The following is a 13753-nucleotide window of genomic DNA, read 5'->3' on the forward strand; positions in this document are numbered from 1 at the left end:
CGCCGATGCGCCCCCCCCCGGGTGCAGCGCCCCCCCAGAATAGCGCGACGCCCCAGCTCCGGCAAAAGAAACCCCCCCCCCCGGGTGCACGCTGCTGGGGGGGGGTGCCGCGCGCCTGCCGGCTCTTCATTTTCATGCTCCCTCTGCCCCGGAACAGGAAGTAACCTGTTCCGGGGCAAAGGGAGCATGAAAATGAAGAGCCGACAGGCGCGCGGCACCCCCCAGCGGCATGTACCCGGGGCTGACTGCCCCCACCGCCCCCCTCCTTGGTATGCCACTGGTAGAGATGGAGCTAGACGTATAGGTCCAGGTTTCAAAGGTGTTTTGGTGCTCGTTTGTATCATGACAATTTCACAATAAAACAGTTAAATTGTAAGATGTGGATTTTGGGAGGGGGTCACAGACTTTGTTGTGATCTATAGATCAGAGACTCTCCTCTAAAATTTGTTTTATGGTGACCCTTCTACTCTTGGTCAATGCCTTAATTGTCGTGTTCTCAAGGGCCTTGGCATGCTGTCAGGTCCTCGAGGCGGAACTGGGAATAGCGAGTCCTTGGACCCCTGCCGAGGAGCGGCAGAGGCAGGCAAGACCACCCTGGAGCGAAACACACGGAAGGGCCGGACTGGACCTCTGGATTGGGAGCAGGCAACTGGAACTAGCAGAACAGGAACCTCTTCACCTGCACTTAGCCACCGTTCCGCTGGAGTTGAGCTCCAGCGTGCAGGCGGCCGGCAGGGCTTGCAGGACAAGGTGGAACTGGAATCCAGAGGACCCGACCCCGGGTCTAGGAAACACGAGGGCACAAACTATACTAGACTGCACTAAGCGCTGCACGCAGCCGCTAAGCCAGACACACCGGACAGACTAGACAGACAGAAGCTTATCAGGAGCAGGGACTAGGGCAGACATGCAAGCAGGGAAAAAGGGGAGACAGGGAATACCCACAGGGCAAACCCACTAGCTAGGTCGAGGCAGGTAACAGGATAAATCCCACAGAAGAAACACGCTAGCTAGACAGATACAGGAATCAGGATACATAAGCCGGGATCCGGATAAGCACACAGGATCTACCGGCAAGGTACAAGGTAGACACACGGGACAGAAGGTAGCTAGGCAGAGCGGAAAGCCGAGTAACACTAGCTAGCCAAAACCAGGACTCAGGACGAACAAGCAAGGACCAGGATGTGCACACAGGATATACAAGGTTCAGGATATGCACACAGGGAAGATGGCAGCTAGGCAGAGCGGAAAGCCGGATAACCCTCGCTAGCCAAAACCAGGACTCAGGACGAACAAGCAGGGACCAGGATGTGCACACAGGATATACAAGGTTCAGGATGTGCACACAGAATATACAAGCAGGGAGTAGGGCAGGCTGCAAACACAGACGGGGAAATCCGGGCTGAGCTGCAGAGGCTACCTCCACAGCGAAGGCAGAAGGACTAGCAGCCAGGATGTGCACACAGGATATACAAGGTTCAGGATGTGCACACAGAATATACAAGCAGGGAGTAGGGCAGGCTGCAAACACAGACAGGGAAACCAGGGCTAAACAGCAGGCTCCAAACACAGACTAAAGGCAGAAGGGCAAGCAGCCCACGCAGAAGGGCAACCAGCCCACAGGTACTGGGAACAGAAGGGCACCAGCCCACACAGAAGGGCAAGCAGCCCACAGGTACTAAACAGAAGAGCAGAAGCCCACACAGAAGACAGGCTTAGAAGCAGCGCAGCTACATACTGACTAACCTGTAGGCCTCTGGGCATGACACCAGTGTGAAGGCACTGACTGCAAGCACAGGCCTTCCTTATAAAGGAACTCACTGAGAGTCACCACCAGCAGGACAGAAGCAGGAAGTTCCTTGCCTCCAAACAGAGGCTTGACACCCAGAGGAAGTGAGCCCACAGGAAGGGCAAGCAGGAGCCATCTTGGATACTGGCATAGAGGAGGCGGCGGCAGCCATCTTGGAAGAGGCATAGCCCACACAGGTGAGGTCCAGTAAGGCAATCAGCACACAGAGCCAGAGAGAAACTAAGACAGACACAGAGACAAGCAGAAACCAGCACAGCCACTGACTCCCAGAAACAGGGTAAGTATGAGGGTGGTCACGGCCACAGACGTGACATTAATAACAGTAATTGATCATGCCAAGATGTATGTTAAGTCCATTCTACAGCAGTGATATTCATTAAAGGTGCTTGAGGGCCAGAAAAATGTGCATCCAAACTACTTAAGTTGTAAGCAACTCTATCATTGATATCTTCAAATCCTGAAAATCAAAACAATACACCTACCAATACCCAATGTGGGGTCCAGATAAACATACAATGGAACCCTGTTATAACGCACCTCGCATTAACGCAATTGTGCTTGTAATGCGATCATGTCTTGGTTCCTGCTTTTAAACTTACATTTCCTCTCCAGTTAATGTCTAGCTACGCCACGGTGGAGCCCACCCCCTTCCCTGCATGAAAACCATTCCTGCCAATGTTTAGCTATGCCAGGGTGGGCTTTGTGCTGTTCTGAAATCAACCTCAGGTGGACACTTTTTCAATGCAGCTTTGGCTGCTCCCAGTGCTGTTCTGAAAACAACCTTGGGTGGACTCTTTTTCAATGCGGCTTTGGTTAACAACCTCATGTGGACTCTTTCAATGTGGCTTTGGCAGTGCTGGTGTGAAAACAACCTCATGTGGACTGCTCCCAGTTCTGGTGTGAAAAGAAGTTCGGGTGAGCTCTGTCCATGGAAGCAACCTCTTGTGGACTCTGTATATAAATTGAATTATTTTCACTTGAGAGCAACTACCTGGCCAGTGTTCTGAGTGAGAGGACCTTCCCATCGTGCTCCCTGGCTGGAGCTCTGAAAGGGCTTTCCCTTTTGGGTGCATTGGTGGGGGTGCCATCTCTTACCATGCCTCAGGCAGCAGATTGCCTCGAGCTGCCACTGTGAGTAAAATCATAGGCAAGGCTATCCTTAACTGGAGGGAGTAAGTTGGGGTGAGTGCCCTGGGCCCTGTGCTTCTGCAGTAGCCCTTCTTGGTCTCTCTGACATCACTTCCCATTCTGAAGAGTGCCAGTAAGCCTGGAGCTGCAGCAGCTCATGCAGCACAGATATCAGTGATGTTTCAGGAGCTACAATAGCAGCTGATATGGACAACTCTTCCCTGCTGATTTGCCCTGGGCCTGCATCTCCATAGGGTCACCCCAGATTGTGTGTATCAATGGCAGAGGCAGCATTCAAATTCAGGGTTCTGGGTCACTTCCTCATCCCTGCTGAATTTCTCCTGTGCCTTTTTTCATATTGCCGAATTCATTAATTACTATAAAACACAGTTCTGAATACATGAATCTCAAAATATTAATTATTTCTACACAATTACAGTGTAGGTGTCCCATAGTAAGAGTTGTCTTTGAACTGTTAAACTAATAAAATATTGACAGAGTGAAGACATTCAGGAGAGATGCCAAGTTATCCAGTTCCAAGCTGGAGACTTTTTGGCCAGTCTGGGTTTGAAGTTATATCCCAAAGCAGTGTGGGATTTGTAGTGCCTGATCCTGCACATTGAGGGCCTCTTTTACTAAGTTCTCGATATGTATCAGAATGGGGTGGTCTGAAATCCAAGACTGTGCCAAAATCTCCAGCCTAGAACTGGGTAACTTGGCATCTCTGACTCAAGCAGGTCTAGACTCTTGTCTTTTAAAATTCTGAGTTTAACAAATGTATACCAGATCCTTTCGACAGATGTATACCAACCAACACTAAGTCCTTTTCCTTCTTTGTAGGTGGCCCTGGATGCTGTCACATGTCGCTGGGGGATCAAAATAGAGAGAACAGAAATGTAGGTAGGAAAAATGCCTAACAAAAAAGAGAAACTGGGTGAAGAACTGTTAACACAAAGCCCTCCATTTTATTCTTCAATGGGATTGGCACTGCTGTTCTTCTCCTCCACTCAGTGGCAGCCTTCCCAGTAGGCCACCTGAGGTGGAGACCTCAGGTGGCACTCTTGTGAGGCGACATCATCCCCCACACTTCCCTCCCCTGAAATTACCTTTTTCTTTTCTTGTTCTTCAAAAGAAGGTGGCATCTTCCATAGGCTGCCCTGCCACTGGTCCCGGCCCCTTCTCTCTACTGCGGGCAACCCACCACTGAGGAAACAGGAAATTACATCAGAGAGGCGGGCTGCCCGCAGTAGAGAGAAGGGGCCGGGACCAGCAGCAGGGCACCCTATGGGAATCTCTGCCACCGCCTTCTTTTGAAAAACAAGAAAAGAATAGACAAGGTAATTTCAGAGAAGGGGGTTGGGGGGGGGAGGGTGAGGAGAGGCGGCAGCGGAGGAGCCGGGGCGGCAGCTCATTTTCTGCCTCAGGTGGCAGATTATTGGTCCGCCCCTGCCTCCACTTATTCATCTGTTTATGTTTCTATTTAATTTGCTATACTGCCCTTCAAGACAAATATCAGGGCCATTTACAATCAAATCAAGAGGCAGAAAAGAACTCCCTCAAAACTGACAGGAAAGCAAAAGGCATAGGAGAGTAATCTAGTACAGTTACAGTTTCTCCTTCAGCGCTTGCTCTGATCTGTTCCTAAAACACTTGTCAATGGTAGAAGGAGGTGATAGTGCCCCAATACGAAGACTCTGATGAGACCTCATTTAGGGGGTCTTTTACTAAGCTGCGCTAGCGTTTTTAGCTTACGCTAAAAGTCAGCTGGCACTAGATGCTGGGACACCCATTATATTCATATGGGCATCTCAGTGTTTAGCGCCAGCTGATTTTTAGTGTGAGCTAAAAACGTTAGCGCACCTTAGTAAAAGACCCCCTTAGAATACTGTGTACAATTCTGAAGACCATACCTATAAAAAGATATAAACAGGATGGAGTCGGTCCAGAGGTGCAGCTACTAAAATGGTCAGTGGTATTCATCATAAAGCCCTGGATTCCATAAAGGTCACACAAACGCACAGTTCAAATCCGAAACCCCGATAAGGACCGCTTGTTTCACCAAAGGCAGCATTAGGAGGGGCAAAAATATCCCATTTGAAGACATTGCCTCTGAAAGAAACATTATTTTTTTTTAAATACAGATGTGTGTTGGACTTAAAAAGGTTGGCAAACAGTGGTATGGACAAATTCATGGAGGAAAAGTCCATAGTCTGCTATTGAGACAGACATGGGAAGCAACTGCTTGCCCTGGGATTTGTTGCCATGATTTGAGTTTCTGCCAGGTACTTGTGACCTGGCTTGGCCACTGTTTGGAAAACAGGACACTGGGCTAGATGGACCATTGGTCTGACCCAGTATGGCTACTCTTATGTTCTGATGGTGTAATCATTGGGTTGCATAGACTCACACTCTTGAAGTCAAAACTAAAATATACAAACAGCTCATAACTCCTCTTGCCCAGATGGTTGTGAGCAGTGATATAAATACTCCCCAAGCAGTAGTGCAGTGTAAGGGGTCCACTGAAGGAGAAGGCCCACTGACCCCTGACTGTACTTACCTGTCGACAGTGCTGCCATGCTGGCACTCAGTGCATACCTTCCTCGACTCTAGCAGCCAAAGATGTGAAGAGTAGATGGGCTTGAAAGTTTACATATTATCCCTGTCAATGGCTAAGCAGGTTGTAAATATTCTTCAAAATGTTTGTATGCAAATGTTAGAGGCCTAAAAACTAAGAGGGGAAAATTAGAATATATGACACTGAATGAAGAGGCAGATAAAATTGACATCTCAGAGAACAGGTATATAAATGCTAAATAGTAATAGTAGTAGTAGTAGTAGTAACAGGTGGAAGGAGGGTAGCCAATGGAAAACTGTGATACAAGGGTGCAATTTATATTGCATAGATAGGGTAGATCAAATTGGTGGAGGAGTGATTCTATGAGGGCAGTTCTGTAAGTGTACACCTATATTTAAGTACCTATTCTAGAAAGGAAAGTAAATGCCTATTTTTCTTTATAGAATACTACTATAACAGATAAAATACGCACTTATAATTTAGATGTGAGCACTTATGCCAAACATGGAGCTGGTGTAAATACTTGCGTTTAAAGACCCTTTTACTAAGCCACAGTAGGCACTAGTGCATGCCTACCACGTGCCAATAAGCACTGCTGCAGGACACGCTGAGGCATCCCGTGGTAGTGTGCCATTCGGCCATTGACCTAGCAGTAAAGTCTCATGTGGTAACCAGGTGGTAATGACCTACATGCGCTAAATGCCACTTGGCGCACATAGCTGATGTGCGCCAGAAAATAAAAAATATTTTTCAGACGCGCGTAGTGGATGTGCACCAAAAATTAAATTGCCACAAAGGCCACTCAGTAGCCGTGCGGTAACTCCGTTTTGCTGCACGTTAGGCTTGCATAGATGCTTATGCAGCTTAGTAAAAGGGCCCCTAAAAATGCTAAGTAGTAGTAGTAGTAAAAAGTCATGGGATAGAGGCAATATCCTTTTGTGAACTGGGAAGTGGTTAAAAGATAGAAAACAGAGAGTAGGGTTAAATGGACATTTTTTTCAAAGGAGAAAGGAACACTCCAGGGACTTGTACTGGGCTGATACTTTTTAACATATTTATAAATGATCTAGAAATGAGAACAATGAGTGAGGTGATAACATTTGCAGATGACACCAAATTATTACATTTCATTACATTTTAGGTCTTGTAGCTCGCATTTACCTGTCAAGTTCTATGAGGATTACAAAAACTTCCTATCCATCTAGTGCAATACCTAGATAAACATATAATCCTATTTTTGCATCATACATGACCACAAATAACATAGTTTAACCTAATTGCAGTAATAATTGTTGAAATAAAAATGTTTTCAAGTTTTTCCTAAATGAGGAATAATTAGACTCAAATTGTATAAAAACTGGTAATGAGTTCCAAATAGAAGAAGCTTGGTATAAAATAGATGATGTTAAATGTCCATAAAGCCTAATTGCTTTCAGAGATGCAATTATTCCGTAACGAGTAAGATTGTCAGCTTACAGTTAACTTCATTAAGGGCAACAAATACTGTACATTGGAGTTTGACCGTTCAAAATCTTGAATATAAAAACACACAATTTGAATTTAACCTTCGCCTCCAATGAAGCTTCAAAAATAAAGAGGAAATTCTGTCATAGTGGCATACACCATATATTAATCAAGCTGAAGTATTATGTATTGTTTGTAATCTTTGTATTGTTTGTAATCTTTGAAAGACAGATTTAGCACATCCTAGGAATACCATGTTGCAATAATACAAATGCAACAAATAAATAATCAATGTATGCAAGTATGAGTGAACAATCAGCTGAAAAGCTGATTCTTCAAAATTTACTACCTTGGTGTTTCATTGTGAGCTGACTGTCGACTAAGATCCCCAAAACTTGAGCTACCTCAAACTTAAAATTGTTTCCTAAGGAAAGTAATAGCTCTTTTCTAATATTATCTAGTGGATCAAACCAAAGAAATTTTATTTTTTCTTTATTTAATGTGAGTTTACAAGAGTAAACCCACATTTCTACTAAGTTCAAGCAACTTCTCCTACCTCCCAAATTTTCATTATCATCCACTACCCAAGGGAAGCAAAATGCGGATGTCATCTGCATAAATAAAATATTCAGTTTTTCTTTGCTCCAATACTTTCCCTAAGCACCTCATTAGGATATTAAACAGTATAGAGAACAGTGGTGAACTCTGCAGAAAGCCACTTTCTATCCATCTTTACTTTATAAGAGTGCTGGGTTAAAAAACTGGAAATCCATTTTAGAACTAACCCAGAAATTCCTATTTCTTCTAATTCTTGTAGTAATGTTCCACAATTGACCAATCAAATGCACTCAACAGATCAAATTGTATAAACAGAGAACTTTTTTCCCAAGGCAAGTAAGCATCTAGCCTGGTCCACCAGAGAACATATCACAGTATCTGTGCTATAACCTGTTCAAAACCCTAATTGGGAGTGATGTAGAATATTAAAATCTTCTTTAAAATTTACCAGTTGAATACTAACCCATTCCTCCATAAGTTTTGTAAATAGTGGTATGGAAGCTACTGGACGATAGTTGGTAATATCCTGCACGCCCACTTTTTTATTTTTCAAGATTGGTGTCAATATGATGTTTCCCTTCAACAAGTGAAAATTACCCAATCAGAGCTCACTATTTAACCAAAATGTTGTAGCATCAAGAAATAAAGATGGACAACTGCATATTAAATATACCGGACATTTGTCAAGACAAATTTGTTTTTTTGCAAACTTCGTAAATAACATGGCGACCGTTTGTTTAGTTGCTACCTGAAACTCTGTCCAAATCCTGCAGTTACAGGAGGGCTATGCAAAACTGGAATACTGGGCCTCCAAATGACAGATGAAATTCAGTAAGAAGTGCAAAGTGACACACATACAGATGAATAACCCAAATTATAGTTATACAATACTAGGTTCTATATTCGGAGTCACCATCCAGTAAAAAGATGTAGCGACATCATGGATCATGTTGAAATTTTCTGCTTAATGTATGGCAGTGGCCAAGAAAGCAAACAGAATGTTAGGAAACTGAGGGGTCCTTTTACGAAGGCGCACTGAAAAATGGCTTGCAGTAGTGTAGGTGCAGGTTTGGGGCGCGCGCCGATCCATTTTTTCGCATGCCTGTAAAAAAGCCTCTCTTTTTTTTTTGCCGAAAATGGATGTGCAGCAAAATCAAAATTGCCGCACGTCCATTTTGGCTCTGAGACCTTACCGCCAGTCAATCTGAGCGGTAATGACAGTTGAGGGCAGATATGATAGAGGTCTATAAAATCATGAGTGGACTGTAATGGATAAATATGAACTAGTTGTTTACTCTTTCAAAGAGTACAAAGATTAAGGAACATGTAATGAATTTACTAAGTATTTCCTTTAAAATAAATAGGAGAAGATGTTTATTTCTGACTGCATAATTAAAGATATGGAACTCATGGCCAGAGGATGTAGTAAAAGCAGTTAGCATTGCTGAGTTTATTAAAGGTTTGGACAAATTCCTGGAGAAAAAGGCCATAAGTTGTTTTTAAGACAGACCTGGGTAAAGCTACTGCTTATCCTTGGGTTAAGTAACATGGAATGTTGGGACCTGGACTGGCCGCTGTTGGAAACGGGATACTGGGCTAGATGGACCTTTAGTTTGACCCAATATGGCAAATCCTTTTTTTTTTTAATGATTTTGTGAGTCTTATGAGATTTAGCCCAGCAGCAGGAGATGATGCACTTTTGTGCTTCTTCAGCTGAGAGGGAGAAATAACCTAATTCAGAGGTTCCTCAACCTGTCCTGTGTTGGGTTTTCAGGATATCCACAATGAATACTCATGAGATAGACTTACATGCAATTGGCTGAGTTTGGGAACAAAACCCAGGACGGGTTTGGGAACTTCTGGCTTAACCTGATTGAATTTCACCAAAAAACATCCAGTGGCATTAAATGTTCACATACTGATAATATATCATAAGAATATTTTACAAAAACATCTTCTCAAATGTTTGCAAGAAATTTTTGAAAAGTTCACAAAATATTCAGAAAGTTAAAAGCATATTCTTACGACATTTTTTCAGTATGATGTGAAAATTACATTGTGAGGGTTTTTTTTAGTGAAATACGATTATATGCAATTTCCTCCAGTGTATTGATACAATAGTATACCCCTCTGTTTGTGTTGGTTAACCTGATTGAATGCAGATGCCTTTTCACAGAGTTGCCACACTGACTCATGATAAGTGTAGCATGTGCCATTCTCTGCCTCTGTCTAAATTTAAGGCTGGGGAGGGGGAGTTATCCCCAGCTATGGGGGCTCTCTTGGGTTACATCACTGGTTGTGAGGTTCATAGAATTGCTTCTATCAAAAAGATAACCATAGGGCTGATATACGGAGAGTAAAGGAAACAATAAAGCTCTATCATAAAATAAAATGAGTCTCCTCAAAAGTAATCCTAAGTGGGAGAATGGTGGAGAAAAACAGCAAACAAATTACTGCTCGCATGGAAATTACATTCTGTAGTAGCTCAGAACTTCCAGGTGGTGTTTTCTCAGTCTCAGTGTCTGCTTCTCTTGCAGTAAGGATGTACGACTTCCTGCTGAGCTTCAGCAGTCAATGGCACTGGAAGCAGAAGCTCAGAGACAAGCCAAAGTGAAGGTAAGAAGAGCATTCTGAGCAAGGAAACTTCAGGAAGTAGTGGTACGTCATTTGAAAATCAAGGTAGAAAGACAAAAAGAGAACAAAGGAATATAATAACTGCAGTATAACAGTGGCGTAGCTATGGATGGGCACAGGCCCACCCATACTTTGCTCAGTCCCACCCAGTGGCAGCACCACATTGCTCTCTTCCCCCTCTCCGCAGCAGCATCCCTGCATCTGCGCTCCTGTCTTTGAACCCCTTCCCTCCCTGGTGTTGGTACAGGCATCCTCAGAGCATGCAGCGATTTATTGTCGCTGCTTGCGCCAGTCCTGTAGACTTCCATCTGTCACGTTCCGCCAGACAGGAAACCTGTAGGGCCAGCCAAGCAGCAAGAATGAACCTCTGCAGGCGCTGAGGACGCCTGTACCAACACTGGGGAGAAACGGCGTTCAGAGACAGGAGCGCAGATGACAGGACACCGCAGGGGAGAGGGAGAAGATGTGGGGGTAGGTGAAAAATTCTTTGTTCTTAAAAAATATCTCAGTGAATATATTTGTGGTGTGGTGTGGGAAGTGTGGGGGTGGGGAGTGGCAGTTGTGCGTGGAAGGGCCCATCCAATTTACCTCTAGGTCCATCCAAAATACCAAGTTTGGCTACACTTCTGCATTCACTGTACCTCAATCAGATCTCAGCTGACTGTATTGCTAAAATTCAAATATTTGTTCCTGAGACAAAAACTCATTAACTTTAAATAAATTTAAACAACCTGAATCCCGTCAAAAGACACTGAAATAGACTTTCCATGCTGGGAGAATGAGACAGATACACTATCCAGGTGAGAGTTCACAGTTCTACCAGTTTCACCGGCTTCTTTTGAGGGAACAATGGTTGAAAGCTAAATTATAAGCACCTGTAGTGTCTCTAGACAGAAAAATTTGGGGTGGCAACAGGGAGGCAAGCCAGGTAAGTATGTGGGAGGTAGGAGGGGGGAGCAAGCCAAAGTAACATTTCCATACACTACAATTAAATAAGCTATATATAAATACACAATAAGGGAATTCTATGAATTGGGTACTAAACATTTCAGTTGTGTGCTTAATGTATAGAATAATAGCACCTTGATTGGGGACACTAGTTGGCAATTACACACATAACTGCTAGGGGCTATTCTAACACACACACAACAAAATTGCTCAGCATGTAAGTGGGTGGAATATGGGCAGGTCATGGGCATATCTCTGAGATACACATGTATTTATTTAGATTTTGCTCACACCTTTTTCAGTAGTAGCTCAAGGTGAGTTACATTCAGGTACTCTGAGGGCTCATAATCTAAGCTTGTACCTGAGGCAATGGAGGGTTAAGTGACTTGCCCAAGATCACAAGGAGCAGCAGTGGGATTTGAACTGGCCACCTCTGGATTGTAAGACCGGTGCTCTAACCACTAAGCCACTCCTCCACTCCTTATAGCGCCAGATTCTATATAAGGTGCTTAAAAAATCTGTGGAATAAACATTTACACCTAAGTGTATTCTATAAGTGGCGCCTACATTTAGCATGATATATAGAATATGCTTAGTTGACATCCCAGTGCCTAAAACTACGCACCTCTATTTACACTAAGAAAAATGTGGGGTACGTCCAGAAGCGGAGCCAGGTTGATGGCGCGGGGGGAGCGAAAGCGGCATGAGAGCAGACTTGCACCAGCGCACATTTCCAATGAAACACGATGAGAAAAATATAGGCGCCGGCGCCAGCAGAACTCCGTTTGGGGGAGCGGCTGCTCCCCTGGCGCCCCACCTAGCTATCCCACTGGGTACATCCCCACATGTAGATTTATGTGCACTGCACCATATTCTATAACAACGCACGTAAATTTGGGAATGCCCACAGAACGCCCATTTCCACACCCTTAGCCCCCTTTGAACTGCGTGCATTAAAATTTAGGCACAGTTCACTACAGAATACATTTAGCGAGTTGTGCATGTAAACTGTGTACTAAGTGCATAAGGATTAGGGCATCAACAGTAACACAAGAACAGGGAGAGAGCACACTCAGTGCATCTGGGCTGGTGCGCCTCCATTTCTCCTCAGGGAAGGAAAACATTTCAAGTGTGGTCTGAAATTGATGGAGAGTCAGGCTGGAATAGAATGCATAAATCAAATTGGCTCGACCTTCTCATCCTCTGTGTCCCTCCTTGCTACTACACTCTCTAGCACTTACTCTTAGTCGTTCCCTCCTTGAACAAGCCTCCCTTCTATGTACCTTTATTAATCTTCCTTTCTGCTTCTCTAACTTCCTCCATTAGGTTCCATATATATTGATATAGGAAGGAAGCATTCTGCAGCAGATGGCCATGGGCAGGCTCAGAGCATAAAGCTGCAGAAAGTCCTATAACTGTGGTGTGCTGGTAAATTTTTAACAACAGGCTCTCTCCCCGGTCCACCTCTGCGCCCCACCCCCAAATTCCAGAGCTGGCTATAGCCAAAGAGAGAGCCTGGGGGGTGCAATGCATTACTTACTCCAGGAAAAAAAATTAAATGCTCCCAGGTTCCAATCTAATTCATGTTTAATGTGGGATAAAATGCCATAAATAAGTAAATAAATAGAAACTTCCATTGAGCACCTGATTCTCATAACATGATTTCTGTTTTTTAGAAGGCCTTTTCCAGGAGAAAAAAAAATATATCTGCAACAATATAACAGGGTTAGGGTTGGCCTATAACCAGCCCCTCCACATAACACACCAATTACGATTTATAACAAATTACTACTCTACCTATGAAAAGTTATTCCCTTATTATACTTCCTCTATGTGTGTATGTATGTTTCACAAGCTGGCATGTTTGAAAATACGACTTTTTTTTATAGTACCCTAAATAAAGACCAATGGCATATCAAATCTGCCCATCCATACCATGATTTCAATTTGTCATAAGGTTTGCTACTTAGGTATAATAATAAATGCATAGCTGATCTTTAAACCACATATAAGATGACTAGCAAAACTAATTTTTCACAAGCTAAAAATGTTGTGAAGACTGAGATTCTGTGGTGCAGGGCAAGCCGGCTCTCCTCCCCCCCCCCCCCCCCAAGCTACAGGGTCCCAGGCTTCAAGTCCAGTACATATCTGAAGAAGCCAACCAACCTAGTGGTCCAGTGGATTCTTCGGGGCAGGGAGGAAAGATCCCCAGTCTTTCTTGCCCACTGCCGGAGCTGACTCTCCCGCTGCTGCATCGCTCTTCAAAATGGCTGCCGAGACTTACAAGGGAGGCCTCCAAGACTTCAGCAGAAGTTGCGCGAGGCCGCCGCTGCAAGTTTCGGTGGCCATTTTTAAAGAGCGATCCAACAGCGGGGGAGGGTCAGCGCCGGCAGCAGGCAGGAAAGACTGGCGATCTTTCCTGCCTGCCCCAAACAATCCACTGGACCACCAGGGTGGTTGCCTTCTTCAGGTATGTACACTGGCCTCGGAACCTGGGACCCTGTAGCTCGGGGGAGGGAGGGCGGAGAGCCGGCTCGCCCTGAAGAACAACCAGCTCGCAAGATGCTAAAAAATTTAACAACTGGCTCTTGCGAGCTGGTGCGAGCCAGTTCCAGCACACCATTGCCTATATAGAA

The 13753-nt window shown here is 44.5% G+C and overlaps 1 protein-coding gene across 2 annotated transcripts in view; it reads left to right on the forward strand.

The window, feature by feature from the left end:
* The window catches only part of NPHS2 (NPHS2 stomatin family member, podocin), a 47753-nt gene that overhangs the window by 26410 nt on the left and 7590 nt on the right, over positions 1-13753 (forward strand). For both annotated transcript variants that reach the window (XR_003942443.1, XM_030205826.1), the window contains exons 6-7: positions 3779-3834; positions 10073-10151. Coding sequence is in view for 1 of the 2 variants with exons in the window: in XM_030205826.1 (XP_030061686.1) it covers positions 3779-3834; positions 10073-10151 (135 nt within the window). In the remaining variant the exon portion in view is untranslated. The remainder of the gene's footprint in view (positions 1-3778; positions 3835-10072; positions 10152-13753) is intronic.

This window comes from Microcaecilia unicolor, chromosome 6 (assembly GCF_901765095.1).
Source record: "Microcaecilia unicolor chromosome 6, aMicUni1.1, whole genome shotgun sequence".
NCBI classification, from domain to species: Eukaryota; Metazoa; Chordata; class Amphibia; order Gymnophiona; family Siphonopidae; genus Microcaecilia; species Microcaecilia unicolor.